A 16,524-nucleotide genomic window follows, 5' to 3' on the forward strand; every position below is an offset into this window, starting at 1 on the left:
CCAAGTGTGTGCCAGCTATCTCTTGGACAAAGGGTGTTTTTCCCTTTTTAAAATCTCTTTTCAAGGTGCACAGTTACTTTCTTGTAAATTAGTAAATTCACACAAATAGACCTTTTTATATTTAAATGTGTGCTAAAATGTGTGCTAACACTGCCGGAGCCAGTTAGGTAGTAGTGCTCATACATTGTTAATCCTTTGGTTTCTGTGAAACACCGAATGTGCCAGGCGCAGTAACCTTTATTTAGTTCAACCAGTAGCAACCAGACTGATATGGTTGAGATACTTTGTACCCCTGGCTCAATACAGAAACCATCGCTACAAATAGGTCTAAAAACACCATGAAAGATACTAAGTCGGTTTTGATTTGAAAAGAATTTTTATTTAGCCACAGACAGGTAGATGCTACATGGAAAGTATTCAATCAGAAACAGAGATGTGCAAAATCCATGGATGCTAGCGCCAGGTTACAAAGCATACATGCAAAATAGAGGCCAACCATCTTAGAGAAGAATCTGGCATTGATACAAAGGGCACCTCAACTTCATGATCTAGACCTTACAGATCGCGCCCTTTGCACAAGAAAATTCTGCAAACGATCATTTAGCAAAATTCATGGGTTTTAAGTCAATACTTTATAAAAGTATTTCCTTATCACTTTATTAGTACAGAAGTAGATTGCATTGATATATGAGGCATAGTGTACTGTTAAGCACCATTTCTGAGTAGGGCCACTGATTACAGCGCCCTCTGCCTTCAGGATGATTACTATCTGAAGGCACTTGTGGTGTGAAATTCTGCCTCAATTCACCAATGGTGACAATTCAAATGTTATCACTAAAAACATTGCTACTGATTAAACTAAATTAGATTACCGACTTGTTAACATTGTTAATGGAAATAGAAAATGCTTTGACAAATTACAAATCTAATATCGGTTGTCTTCATCTGTCGGCGGTGTCCTGGCGATGTTGACTCCAGTGTGGTTGGTTTCCTTGGTAAGGTGCCTTTGAATATGTGCTCCTCCGCAATGGGCTATGTTGGCAAAACATTCATTTGCTATGGCCACCATCCCTCCAGACCTATGCAATGTCTCAAATCCTTCTATCCCGGATCCTATCCTATCCTGTGAGCGCATATAAGATTTGCTCTTTAGCATGCTATTGTAGAGTTTTATCTCCTTAATAGGCTATTTCAGAATGCGGTGGGAATAGAGTGCTTTATTGTCGCCATATGTGCCTTCCATTTGCCCATGGTAATGTATCCACATGGTTCATTATTTTCAGCCAGTGGCATTATCTGGCTCCTTCTACCAATCCATTTCCCCGATACTAAGAAAATTGTCTGAGTCTGAGTACTGCAGTAGTGTTTAGAGCGAGAAGTGCCATATAAGGTGCTAGAGACATAGAAGTAGGAAAAGAACTGGAAAGCCCCAAAAGGATTAAGACAAGCATGGCAACCATCATTGGTTGGGTTATTAGTAGCTAAGCATGAAAGTTGAAACGTTGGGAAAACTTTATTATTATTTTTTTAATTGATGTGTGAAGGGTGCTGGACATCTTAAATGGTTTTACAAGGATATGTATTAACAGTATTACAATTAATTTTTTTAACACTTGCCAACTGCCCTTTTCTACTATTGTTTTTTTCTGTTTTTGGAGACCACACATAGCGGGACCAATAGAAAAGCGAATGCCATGGAAAGCCTTAGCCTTTGCCAAGCAAGGGAAATGCATCAGGAGCCATGCCACCATTTGAAGGACAGTGTGGTTGTTCACAAATATTTGCATTTTCTATATACTCCAGCAGAAAAGATAATAGCAGTTTGAAAACCTGGGGTGTGTGCAAGACCCAAAGGGCATTAATTAAAACTGCACAGAATGTGTTAGCATTGGCAAACTGCCCTATTATGCATTGTTGGATGTCGAAATGTCGAAATGTATTAAAACCCGAACTTTAAATCTTAGTATGATTAGAAATCATAAATATTTGAGTTTTTATAGGACAAACTCTCTTGTTAAATAATTCATCTTATTATCTTCCATGACCAAATGGTCAGGCATGTGTGTAGGGCAACTGAACATTAATCCTATCGTTTCTAACAAAATCAGATGTTGCAGTTCAAGGTTGCAAGGATGGTGTTCTTTTCTATGCCAGTGCTTGAGTCATGATACACTGATGCACTTTGGCTTGCAGGAAGTGGTGGGCAACCACTGCCATGCAATCATGAAAATGTCTGACTTTCCGGCATGAACGGATGTCAGTACTCTGCAACCCAATGCAGTGGGCAGAACAATCACCCTAACTGGATCTCTGAAGGGGATAATTCAACACTCTCCTTGCACCCTTGAAAGGTCATAAAACGAACTCCTGTCACAACCTAGTGTGAAGCAGATTACATCGAATGGTTGCAGATGTTTGGTGTCCAGAGCACAGTCAGAATCAAGGTAAAACTTTTTTTAATAAAAAATAATACTAATATCTGGTTAAGGCAACTAGTATTGCAGTATGAAGAGATGGCAGTATTCCTCTATTCTACAAATAATTGTTCCTACTCTATGAGACTCAGGTACGCCATATTCATTGATCATCTCGGTGTGTAATAATTATTATATATTTATACACAGTTTTTTTGTGAGAAAGGATTAGATCCAAAACTGTGCTAAATGTAAAGTACACTTTAATATTTTTATTGTAGAATGGGCTTGAAAGAGTTTGCAATTGCTAGAATGTAATTTATATCTACCCAAGTGACAGGTGTAGGAGAGTTTTTTAGCACACTGAAACGGTTAGGATTTTTAGAAAGCAGATTACGTTATAAATTTCAAATTTCTTGTGTTATAAATGTGTTTCGTTCTAAGTTAACGCTTTTGCATCTGACATCAGATGGGAGATCATTAGAGGGAAGTCAGCCATTAGGAACCTGACTTAAGCTTGAGTAGAAAATCCCCTGACTTTGGACGAAATGCCAAATTCAGTGAAGAACCAACCAGTGAAATCTCCACCCGGTAGAAGTAATATGAGGAAGGAAATGTCGCATGTTAATTCTCCTCTAGTTTCATCTTCTTTCTCACTAGGAACGGAAGGCTTTTCCATCACGGTGACATTAAGGCCCTCAATGCTTTGTCATTATTTACATGGAGTAACAATTCCAATTCCTTGAACAGAGAAAATCTTTCATTGGAATTATGGGGCTCGACCTTCTCTCTGTTTTCTTGTTTTTTTATATCCCTATCATCTCGGCCCCCACACCTAAGAGAATACTATTCCAATTTCCTACAGAGTGTATGAAATGAAGCTATAGAAGGGCTGCAAACGTGGTCTACAGCACTATCACCCATACTGAAGAAAGAAGGCTTAGGTTACATTGTGCTACTCATCATGCGTGGTATGGGAGGGGCACTCAAAGGGGGAGGCACAGACCCGTGTAACTTACTAGATTGAAGGAGCCAAAGAAAGTCTGAAATTCTGTCCCATTTGATAGTTCACAGAAATGCCCCAAATTTATGAGTATCCAGTCTGTCGTGCTCGTGATTCCATGTGCGCAGGCATCATCTAGAAAAACAAAACAAGAACACTTTTTTAGAATTTCTATCGACTTACTTGTGAGAAATCTAGCTCTCATCATCATCACAAGTCACGGCCAGAGACCTATTTCATGCTGCAATACAGATCCAAATGACAAACCCTCCTAATAAATTCCCTTAATCTGCATTTCCTTTGTGTTCATAGTTTACCAACTTGAGCATTAATATGGCCTTTATTTAATGGACTTGGAGCCTGATTCACACAGGTAAACGTACACACTTGTGAAAGTTTAAGCTTTTTCAGTATTCACAAAACTGCATTTTAATAGTAAGTTAACAAACGCGGAGACAGCGTAGTCGGTGCGGAGAACTCCGCGCATTAAGAGATAGGACAGGCCCATCTTTCTATCTGCGGAGTTCTCCGCCCCAACTGTGGCGTCTAAGCACTCGTAAACTTATTATTAAAATGCGGTTTTGTGAATATTGAAAAAGTGGAAACTTGCTTTACGTTTGTGAATCAGGCCGCGAGAGCCTACACCCAAGTAGCAACTGGCGGAAAGACCTATGGATATAAGTGAATGAGGGCAATAGGTGCAAACCAGCAAAGGGGTAGCTCATTAATGCTAGGGCAATCTGGGGGTGGTGAGTGTTATATTCCTTGGACTCGCATGCTGGCCACAAGGTCCTGCTGTGAGTGACAGAACAATACTAGACACCCTGTTAAGTGAATCACCCAATGCTGTAAGCCACAAACAAACAGCGGGAATTAAGCTTCAGTGGAAGAAAGGGATGCCGCTGCACTTCAGTTCTGTGCTATAGGTGTGTGGGCAGTCAGTAACCCTAAAGAATTGGGCATGTGATAAAATAGCTTGGTGGGATGAGTGGCCTTCCAGAGATCTAAAGATAAAAAGTTTAAAATATATCAGAGTTGATTTATCAATCAGGGGGATTTTGATTGTTATCCTTTTGAGGTCAGTGAAAGCGGTACCTTTACTCAGTGGAAAACTCAATTCAGTTTGCGACGTTCACCACGTAAATAGGACATTTAAATTTGAGTAAGATACTGACTAGCCATCTTGGTAAACAGTGGCGCAAGGTTTCTTTGGCATCCTCTGTTTCTGACCTACTTACTGCGGATTTGATATCAGACATAGGGGGAACAACGGTGGTCTTGGAAGACAATGGGCCTGATTTAGATCTTGGCGGACAGGTTACTCCGTCACAAGGGTGACGGACATCCTGTCCGCCGAAATATAAATCCCATAGGATATAATGGGATCTATATTTCGGCGGACGGGATATCCGTCACCCTTGTGACGGAGTAACCTGTCCGCCAAGATCTAAATCAGGCCCGTAGTCTCCTGAAATGTTGCATGTAAACACCTACCTACTAAACGGACAATGACAGTATCTATTGTAGTCGTGGTTCTTCACGCTTTTTTTGGTGCATGTTTGCTGACCACCATGGACAAAAACGATTTAGAAAAGGGGGTGGTGATGAACAGAGTGTCTGAATTAAGCAGACCACTCTTACCCAGTCAAGAGATCAGGGCTTAATCCGTCAACGTTATTTAGCTCACTGCATCACCCCATTTCAGAACCCGACTATATGCAAATTAGCCTGACCCCGTGCCTCATGGGAACAGGGCAGACCAAACTACCAAGCCAATTCTTCACTGGTAAGGAGACAAGCTTCCGGGGATCCGTTTCTGGTATTTCAGCCGTCGTCGGCCCGGCTTGCTTGAATCCTGGTGGTGCAGTGAGCAAGGGACTCATGTCTGAGTATACCCTGCCACACCTGTAGTGGCCAAAAACAATACAGAAAAGGGGGTGGTGATGAACAGAGTGTCTGAATTAAGCAGACCACTCCTACCCAGTCAAGAGATCAGGGCTTAATCCATCACCGTTATTTAGCTTACTGCATCACCCCAGTTCAGACATGGCCATATGCAAATCGGATGTATGACGTTACAACGCATACTTTTACCACGCATACCATTACAACGCGGTATTTACAACGTATACCGTTACAACGCATAGCGCTTAGAGGTGCTGGATAGTGGTAAGTATAATTTTATATTCCAACTCCAGTCCCCGTGGACACTAGGGAAGGTGTTGGATATAAAATTATACTTATTCCCTATCCTAGAGCACCCCCCAGCGCAATGCGTTGTAATGGTATGCGTGGTAATGCCTGCGTTGTAATGGTAGTGCGTGGTAAAAACTTCGTTGTAACAGTTGTATACCATGCAAATCAGTATGACCCTGTGCCTCATGGGAACAGTCCAGCCCGAACTGCCAAGCCATGCCTTCCCTGGACCGGAAACAAGCTTCCGAGGACCGGTTTCGGCATTTCAGCCGTCTTCAGTCCAGGTGCAGTGAGCTAAAAAACGGTGATGGATCAAGCCCTGATCTTTGGACTGGGTAAGAGTGGTCTGCTTAATTCAGACACTCTGTTCATCACCACTCCCTTTTCTGAATCGTTTTTGTCCACCATGAGCGTGGAAGGGTATACTCAGATGTTAGTCCCTTGCTCATTGCACCATCAGGATTCAAGCAAGCCGGGCCGAAGACGGCTGAAATGCCAGAAACCGGTCCCCGGAAGCTTGTTTCCTTCCCAGTATAAGAATTGGCTTGGTAGTTTGGTCTGCCCTGTTCCCATGATGCACTGGGCCAGGGACAGACAAATTTGCATGTAGCCAGGTTCTGAGCTGGGATGGTGCAGTGAGCTAAAAAACGGTGATGGATCAAGCCCTGATCTTTGGACTGGGTAAGAGTGGTCTGCTTAATTCATCACCACCCCCTTTTCTGAATCACCATGGACAAATGGACATTTTGCTACGCTGGAAAATGTCTTAGGTCACTCTCTCAAACCACTCCTAGTTCATTTCAGGTGTTTTAACAGATGCTAAGTGCTCAAAACAAAAAAAGAGTATGCCTTCTTATGAGAAGAGCGAGAAAAAAGAATCAGATTTGAATCTTTAGAAAGCCCTCACTCACCAACCTAGTTGGTGACATGCTTCATCATCGGGTCCCACCAGGAAGGTCAAGTACCTTCCCGGTGTGCTTCGACGCCAGAATTACTGCTGAGCTGGTTTGTTGTTGTATGTTTTTACAAGTGCAAGTGAAGGTGAAGTGAGTTTAACAGTTTCTGGGTTGTGACCAAAAACAATTTTATTCAATCGGCCAACCAGGCACGGTTAAAAAATGAAGTGAGCAATTTTAATGCTGAATGGATGTCTAAGCTAAGTCTCACTGTGGGTGGTCAACATGTTTCTGCCTGTATGTTGCGACTAGCTCGGCATTCTTTAGGACCATTGCGTAGGCCCCGGCAGTATGAACGCGCTGAGGCTCCCCCTGACCTGGAGGTCATTAATGTGAAAAAACAGGAAAAAAGAGGGAACCTGATGCTTGTAGGGACCCTGCAGTTATATGTGGAGTGTTCATTAATCACTCCATCGTTCTCGGGAGGGGGGTGGTGGCTAATAGGCACACCGCCAGCAATGCCAGGCACCCGCTCAATACCTGTGCACTCCCTCTGTGACCGGACCCCGTCGATGATGCTAAACCAGAGCGACCCTGACTCAATGGTACAGTCATTTTGGGTAGCGTTTTTGGGATCTTCTATATATCTTAGAATGGGCAGTTAGCTGCAAAGGACACCCCAAGCTCAGGTACAAAATTACACAACATAATAGTGCATGTGACCCAGTGAACCAGTACAGCACAACAACAAAACTGAACATGAAACACCTGTGCCTGAGCACAGGGATTGACATTGTGTTCAGGATCCTATGATACAACATAGCAACAAATGTGTAGGAGCACTGACATTATGCTCAAAACTGTCTAGCAAAAAGACAGAGTAGGCTTCACCCTGAGTAATCACGCACCAATGAAATACAACTATACATAAAAATAATTGTGTACCACTAACACCACACCAAAAACGACATGCTTAGTTTTGTTGATGGTTATGCGGTTTGTAGCTGTTCGCTTGCACACTGCAACAAACTACAAAAGAAGCTAAATACACAGTATTCAAAACAGCTGAGTGCTTAATCGAGAAACTAAGTAAATAGACTAAAAGTAATTGTGATCTTCCTGCCAAATATGCATATGAACCACCTTATGTCAAAGGTTCTAGGGACGCTTGACTATGTCAGTTGTGGGTGGGGTAAACTATCTTGGGGAATCCTGAGGCGGAAGCCGGGACCCCGTAGCAGCGCAAACTTTTAAATATTAACGCAAGTCGAGCAACTCGTTTTTAATTGCATTCTCTTGCACAAATTGAACTTTGCATTTACTTTTGCCTAACAAGCTGCTCTCCTGTACCCGGTATTGCCGATCCTCCCGTTTCTCCTTTACAGCCGAGTTTGGGGCTGTTTGGAGACGGGGAAGGACCGGGCCAGGAAGGAGACGCCATCTTGGGAGGGTAAAGGGTTGGCTGACTAGCTGTCGCGACCCCACCTGTCCGAAAAGCCTTAAATTACAGCCCACGGCACTCGCCATTACCTTGGGGAATCCTGAGGCGGAAGCCGGGACCACGTAGCAGCGCGAACTTTTAAAAATTAACACAAGTCGAGCAACTCGGTTTTAATTGCATTCTCTTGCACAAATGGCACTTTGCACTTACTTTTGCCTAACAAGCTGCTCTCCTGTACCCGGTATTGCCGATCCTCCCGTTTCTCCTTTACAGCCGAGTTTGGGGCTGTTTGGAGACGGGGAAGGACCGGGCAAGGAAGGAGACTCCATCTTGGGAGGGTAAAGGGTCGGCGAACTAGCTGTCGGGACCCCACCTGTCCGAAAAGCCTTAAATTACAGCCCACAGCACTCACCATTACCTTGGGGAATCCTGAGGCGGAAGCCGGGACCCCGTAGCAGCGCAAACTTTTAAAAATTAACGCAAGTCGAGCAACTCGCTTTTAATTGCATTCTCTTGCACAAATTGCACTTACTTTTGCCTAACAAGCTGCTCTCCTGTACCCGGTATTGCCGATCCTCCTGCTTCTCCTTTACAGCCGAGTTTGGGGCTGTTTGGAAATGGGGAAGGACCGGGCAAGGAAGGAGGCGCCATCTTGGGAGCGTAAAGGGTCGGCGGACTAGCTGTCGGGACCCCACCTGTCCGAAAAGCCTTAAATTACAACCAACAGCACTCGCCATTACCTTGGGGAATCCTGAGGCGGAAGCCAGGACCCCGTAACAGCGCGAACTTTTAAAAATTAACGCAAGTCGAGCAACTCGTTTTTAATTGCATTCTCTTGCACAAATTGCAGTTTGCACTTACTTTTGCCTAACAAGCTGCTCTCCTGTACCCGGTATTGCCGATCCTCCCGTTTCTCCTTAACAGCCGAGTTTGGGGCTGTTTGGAGACGGGGAAGGACCGGGCAAGCATGGAGACGCCATCTTGGGAGGGTAAAGGGTCGGCGGACTAGCTGTCGGGACCCCACCTGTCCGAAAAGCCTTAAATTACAGCCCACAGCACTCGCCATTACCTTGGGGAATCCTGACGCGGAAGCCGGGACCCCGTAGCAGCGCGAACTTTTAAAAATTAACGCAAGTCGAGCAACTCGTTTTTAATTGCATTCTCTTGCATAAATTGCACTTTGCACTTACTTTTGCCTAACAAGCTGCTCTCCTGTACCCGGTATTGTCGATCCTCCCGTTTCTCCTTTACAGCCGAGTTTGGGGCTGTTTGGAGACGAGGAAAGACCGGGCAAGGAAGAAGACGTCATCTTGGGAGGGTAAAGGGTCGGCGGACTATCTGTCGGGACCCCACCTGTCCGAAAAGCCTTAAATTACAGCCCACAGCACTCGCCATTAACTTGGGGAATCCTGAGGCGGAGGCAGGGACCCCGTAGCAGCGCGAACTTTTAAAAATTAACGCAAGTCGAGCAACTCGTTTTTAATTGCATTCTCTTGCACAAATTGCACTTACTTTTGCCTAACAAGCTGCTCTCCTGTACCCGGTATTGCCGATCCTCCTGCTTCTCCTTTACAGCCGAGTTTGGGGCTGTTTGGAAATGGGGAAGGACCGGGCAAGGAAGGAGGCGCCATCTTGGGAGGGTAAAGGGTCGGCGGACTAGCTGTCGGGACCCCACCTGTCCGAAAAGCCTTAAATTACAACCAACAGCACTCGCCATTACCTTGGGGAATCCTGAGGCGGAAGCCAGGACCCCGTAACAGCGCAAACTTTTAAAAATTAACGCAAGTCGAGCAACTCGTCTTTAATTGCATTCTCTTGCACAAATTGCAGTTTGCACTTACTTTTGCCTAACAAGCTGCTCTCCTGTACCCGGTATTGCCGATCCTCCCGTTTCTCCTTAACAGCCGAGTTTGGGGCTGTTTGGAGACGGGGAAGGACCGGGCAAGCATGGAGACGCCATCTTGGGAGGGTAAAGGGTCGGCAGACTAGCTGTCGGGACCCCACCTGTCCGAAAAGCCTTAAATTACAGCCCACAGCACTCGCCATTACCTTGGGGAATCCTGAGGCGGAAGCCGGGACCCCGTAGCAGCGCGAACTTTTAAAAATTAACGCAAGTCGAGCCACTCCTTTTTAATTGCATTCTCTTGCATAAATTGCACTTTGCACTTACTTTTGCCTAACAAGCTGCTCTCCTGTACCCGGTGTTGTCGATCCTCCCGTTTCTCCTTTACAGCCGAGTTTGGGGCTGTTTGGAGACGAGGAAAGACCGGGCAAGGAAGGAGACGTCATCTTGGGAGGGTAAAGGGTCGGCGGACTATCTGTCGGGACCCCACATGTCCGAAAAGCCTTAGATTACAGCCCACAGCACTTGCCATTACCTTGGGGAATCCTGAGGCGGAAGCCGGGACCACGTAGCAGCGCGAACTTTTAAAAATTAACGCAAGTCGAGCAACTCGTTTATAATTGTATTCTCTTGCACAAATTGCACTTTGCACTTACTTTTGCCTAACAAGCTGCTCTCCTGTACCCGGTATTGCCGATCCTCCAATTTCTCCTTTACAGCCGAGTTTGGGGCTGTTTGGAGACGGGGAAGGACCGGGCAAGGAAGGAGACGCCATCTTGGGAGGGTAAAGGGTCGGCGGACTAGCTGTCGGGACCCCACCTGTCCGAAAAGCCTTAAATTACAGCCCACAGCACTCGCCATTACCTTGGGGAATCCTGAGGTGGAAGCCCGGACCCCGTAGCAGCCCGAACTTTTAAAAATTAACGCAAGTCGAACAACTCGTTTTTAATTGCATTCTCTTGCACAAATTGCACTTTGCACTTACTTTTGCCTAACAACCTGCTCTCCTGTACCCGGTATTGCCGATCCTCCCGTTTCTCCTTTACAGCCGAGTTTGGGGCTGTTTGGAGACGGGGAAGGACCGGGCAAGGAAGGAGACGCTATCTTGGGAGGGTAAAGGGTCGGCGGACTAGCTGTCGGGTCCCCACCTGCCCTACTTTCAAGCCCGTCTGCGCCTGTCCCCGCCGGAACGCGTCGGGAGGCGGGAAACTCTGCCCGGCACACTATGTCCAACACAAGCGTTCAATTACCCGAGTTTTATACCTACTCAGGAACGGTCCTACACGCAATAGGACGTAGCATGCCCAGCAAACGCTACCGGGGAGCCAGTGCTGTCCCTCCTTTGCGGTCATACTGGAAGGTCCTGCATCATGCATCGTTTGCCGCTTTCAGAATCTACAAGGGGGATTCCTCATAATTGAGTCACAAGTAGATCCATCAAAACACCAGCGGAATCTTACCCATATCTTATGTAATGTTCGCTCCCTTGCAAAACATTCTATTGAGATCTGGGACATGATCTCCACCCTTTCCCCGGATATTTGCTTCCTCACAGAGACATGGCTAAATCCTACCAACATACCGATCCATATTCAAAATATGCTGCCTCTCCTTTAAAGCGCTTAATGGAGAGGGACCATCTTACCTTCAGAATAAACTCTCCAAATACTCAAACGAACGCAATTTAAGATCCAATGCGTTATTACTCCTGAAGACCCCTCGCATTCGGCTTACCCGCACAGGGGACAGAGCCTTTTCGTTTATTGCCCCTAAATACTGGAATTCATTACCTACCTGTCTTTCAGAAAGCAATTAAAACATGGCTGTTTTAAATGCCCCTGTATTAAATGTCCTTCCCTCATTTTCCGGTTCATTGAGTCCCCTCGGTAAGCGCTGAGATGCCCCTGGGTGAGTCATGCACTATATAAGAATCCCTGCCATACCATACCATGACAAGGAGTCACTAGGCTTCTTCAACACCTGACTTGATTCAGCCTTGTGTATTTTATAAACTTCACAGCAAGAGACCTAACATAGATGAGGGAGCTTTGACTATATAAACTCCCATTATTAAAACTGTGGATAGCCAGGGTTTGGTAAATGTAGCCACTAACAAGCTCCCTTTGCAATAGAGAGACAGGGAAATTAATAAAGTTCCACCAAACAGCACCATTGAGAACTACAGTATTCAACACCAAAAATAGAATCCTTCCTAAGTACTAAACAAGTGCCGTCCCACAATCAAATATTTCAAGCTGTAACTCTATCCCTGAAGCATATGGGGGCACATCTAGCTGTTCTGATTGGTCTGCAAGAGATAATATGTGCCCTACCATGACTGACATCCACTTGCAAAAGGTAGGAAAAGTCTGCCTTGAGATTCCCACCCAATGTGAAATAAGTGTTGAAATCCTATTGAACAAGGAAAGAGCATTTGTTAATTAATGTTGCTTGAACACCAAGACACACAAGATGATCACAGGCTCCGGATTTCAATTTGAGAAGAAGAGTTGGAGTGCTCACTTCCAAGATACAGAAGCTGTGGAAAGTCTCAACATGGTTCACATGAGTGACTGATATCTGGATACCTTTCACCAAAAGATCAATCTCCTAAAGTGCCATGTATCCAGATACAGATTTCACCACACTCTCATGCCACAGCCCAAAATATTAAGCAGAATCTGAGATCTGACCAAACACCCGTCCAATGGTACGGATTCCATTTGTCATTGGTTTAGGTAGGAGCATCTCAACGGACTGTAAAAACATATCCCAGAAGTTAACAGTCCTCACTCCTTATAACACATCAGCGTATCTCATGATGACTACCGCCATTGATCATGCCAACCTCACCCCATCGGCCACAGTATCAAAAGGGAAGACTTGATGTTTATTAATACCAATGATACTCATCAATTAAATTGCTAAATTGCTAACTTGCTATAAAAAAATGTGATCTGGCACAAAGTGCCTGACGCTCTGTAACTGAACTAATAAACAATCTATGAAAATTGCTGAAACTGTGAAATACAAACTACGACCGCAGGACCTTTTGTTTCTCTCCAGTCAAATATAATTCCTTAGAAAATAATCGCACCCAGGTGGACCCTTTTAAAATGACAAAACACAATGAGTAATTATATTTACAAACATCTGGGACAAGATGTCAGTTCTCTACTGTCCAATGGCCCAAAAGCTTCCTCTCTGGCAGAGACATGAAACCCGGGAATAGGTAAACTGGAATCCTTTAAAACGGGACCGACTGGTGCCCATTCATTATTCAAACATGCTGTGGAGTTCCTTGGCCTTGTCTCAGTGGGAAAACCCCCACATTGAGGTATAAACTAAAGCTAGCTTGAAAAAACTCAATATAAGGTCTAAAGGACTAGTCATGGGCGAATTTTGCGAATCTCGCGTTCGCGAATTTTGCGGATTTGCGAACTCGCAATCCGCAAAATCCGCGAATTCTCGCGAATTTGCGGATTTTTTTTTTGTGTTCGCGCGGGTTTCTGCCAGGTCGCGAGGGTTTTTGTACAATTTCGCAAACGCGAACTTACCTGTCGGGTCGCAAGTTTTGCGAACTTGTTGTTTCTACGTGTCCAGCCTGTTTGGGACACTCTTCTTCATCACTGCCACCCTCTGTCACCACATGCCACCCTCTGGCTCACCCATGCCACCCTCTGTTTCAGCACAGCACCCTCTGGTTGTCCAGTGTACATTATTGTGGCAAAGCAAAGCACACCTTCCCTGCCTCAAGTGACCTGAATTAATTTGGGGCTGATTAATGTGTCACAGAATATTTTTTTAGCTGGCACCTGCTTCCTTAGTGCTTCCTGATTAGTGATCTTTTGCACTTGCTAAGTGCTTTCATTGTTGCAAAATTAGTTACAACACCTGCCCTGCCCCAACTGACAATAATGAATTAGGGGCTGATTAATGTGTCACTGGATTTGAACTTCCAGCCTGGCTCCTGCTTGTCTCCCTTAGCTGTAATTCAGGACCTTTGTGGCATATGTGTAACTATTCTGAGGGTCAGAGCAGGGTCACATAATAGTTGCAAGTAGGCAACTGAACTCTGGAGGGGCCCCTCAGGAAGCACTACAGGAAATGGCTACTAATGAGGAGCTTGAACTTTTGAACCTGGTAAGTAGTTTCAGTTTTGCTAAGATCGTATTTCTGCAATTTAGCGCTTATTCGCGGGGCGCGAAGTTGAACTGGGAAGCCGCGAACTCACGCGAACAGTGCGAGCAAGCCATAAAATCCGCTGCTCGCGGATTTGCGGATTTTGCGGGAAATTCGCGAATCTCGCGGATTGCGAATTTACCGAAAATCCGCAAAATCCGCGAGCGGAACGGATTTTCCGCCCATACTTATAAAGGACGCACAGATTCACTATGATTTGCACCAACCAGATCTTATTATTTAAAAATAATAACATTATCCAATACACATGCCGGTAATAATTTTATAAAGTGACTTTTAAGACACAGTTGAAAACCCTTTCCATTTTTATGTAGCTCAAAAAGAAGAAATAATATGATATCAGGTTTTTGCTTACCACCTCCTGAAGCTTGCTGGGTGAGGTACTCTCTCTCAAAGTTGAGTACTGCCGTTTTACTCTTCAAGGAAAGATCACTGAACACTTTATCCAATGCGCTCACACTGAAAAAAGAATAACAAATTGAGATATATCACTGGCTTCCAGATCTAGCATGCCCTCCTTTCTCTGCCACCATGAGCTTTCGTCTACCAAAGAATCATGCTTCACCGCTACTCAGTGATAAGCTGCAAAGATTCCACGTGGCTCGATGTCACGTGTGACACCCTCAACAGCCCTGGCTTGAGACCTCGTGCCATCTCTGAAGCAGCCTGGAGTCTGATGCAAGAAAGAATATGGGGCCCTACTCCTGGGTCAGTAACAGCAGCTATGAAATGGCATGCAGTGGGGTTCTCATCCTCCTAGATCTGATTGTGAATGCACCTGCTGGACAAAAGGTAGGTTCAAGTCTCCGGGTTCCTCTTTCTACTTGTCTTCCATTCCATCCTCCCTATCTTCAACTCCTTCTCGTCTCTATCCTCCTTTCAGCCTCTCTCCTGTTAACCCCTTCCCTCTCACTTCTCTTAGTCTTCTCTATCACTCATCCTCATCCTTTTCTCCTCAGTCTTTTTCTCTCACCTTGCTCACTTCTTTATCTTTCCTTTTCCTCTCCTGGCCAACATCCTGTACCCTCTCTTCTATCTACACATTACCCTTCTGCTCCACTTAATCTAACTGTTCTGTCTTATTTTCTTCCTCACTTAACTCGTCTTTAAATCGTATCTTTCCTTCTCTCTCTGTCTTGCATCACCTTCCTTCATTTGTCATTTAACAGAGCTCTTTATGTTTCTTTTCCCTATCTCCTTTTGCTCGTCTTTATGAATTTTTCCTTTCTCTCCCTTCAATAGTTTTTCTTTCTTTAAGCCTATCCTTTTCTTTGCTCTCTGTTCCTTGTTTCCTCCTGCAACTGTAAACACCGTTCAGGTCCCAAGCAGGGTCTGTGTGTGAATTATTCACATGGTGTGACCTCTAATCTAACTGCAGATACTATTGGGCCTGCCCTCCCACCTCTGGGCCAATGTGCCACTGCGCGGGCTGCAACCAACACTGATATAGCTACACCCCTAGAAGCATTAGACGAGGGAGGGCCCAACTCTTTCTAAATAGGGTTTGATGAGGGCAATTCTTTCACACGAATGGATTTCATGAAGTGGAGGGCCTTGCTAGTACTAATAACCAAGATGAAGTCCTGCAGTACTGCTACAAGCCCTAGTAGACTGACATTGGAGCCATTAAGGGGAAGATAATGTTGGTACTAAATGGCGGAATGAGAGAGATCCTACTAGTATTAAGTGGAGAGATGAGGGAGATCCTTCTTCTGACATTGATAGAATTATTGAGGGTAGTGGGGATGGTGACTCCTTACAGCAATGGAAGAGGGGGTGAACTAGAACTGAAACTAATGGGGGCTGTGGGATACATCCCCGCCAGCATCAGTGACAGCAAAGAGAGAAGGGCATATGATCTATCCAAACAGAAGAGAATAGGAAGGCATTGCTGGCACTTATGGACATGATGAAGGAGTGGCCCTGGTGACACTAGATGAGAAAAAAAAATAGTGAGAGCCCCCTACCTGTAATGGAAGGGAAACCCAATCAGAAGTAGGAATGGAAATCCTTCAGTCACTAATCTATCTATCTATCTATCTATCTATCTATCTATCTATCTATCTATCTATCTATCTATCTATCTATCTATCTATCTATCTATCTATCTATCTATCTATCTATCTATCTATCTATCCACCTATCTCTACACACACACAAATATATATAAACACACACATATAAATACATACACACACATGTGTGTGTATATATATATATATATATATATATATATATATATATATATATATATATATATATATATATATATATATATATATATATATATATATATATATATATCCCTAAACAGGTGCACCCAGGCGAAGTGCACTCCCACAGGTCTTCATTAGCAAAAAAAGAAATAGCTTCTATCCATAGACACCATATGGCAGTCCCCATGTGGACGCGTTTCGGACTTGATGTCCTTTTTCAAAGGCGATACATAAAACACTGCTGCACTGCTCACAATTTATCCCCAATACAAAAATATTGCCCCATAGGTGGTGATTTTCTATTATTAACTC

At 44.5% G+C, this 16,524-nt stretch overlaps 1 protein-coding gene across 2 annotated transcripts in view; it reads right to left on the reverse strand.

The window, feature by feature from the left end:
• Window positions 1-357: 357 nt before the first annotated feature.
• LOC147684692 (uncharacterized) overlaps window positions 358-16,524 on the reverse strand; it is a 197,845-nt gene continuing 181,678 nt past the window's right edge. For both annotated transcript variants that reach the window (XM_086940528.1, XM_086940527.1), the window contains 2 exons: window positions 14,352-14,455; window positions 358-3,552 (listed from right to left, as the gene is read on the reverse strand). In XM_086940528.1, coding sequence (XP_086796654.1) covers window positions 3,401-3,552; window positions 14,352-14,455 — 256 coding nt within the window. In that variant the 3' untranslated portion in view covers window positions 358-3,400. The remainder of the gene's footprint in view (window positions 3,553-14,351; window positions 14,456-16,524) is intronic.

This window comes from Lissotriton vulgaris, chromosome 10, assembly GCF_964263255.1.
Source record: "Lissotriton vulgaris chromosome 10, aLisVul1.2, whole genome shotgun sequence".
NCBI classification, from domain to species: Eukaryota; Metazoa; Chordata; class Amphibia; order Caudata; family Salamandridae; genus Lissotriton; species Lissotriton vulgaris.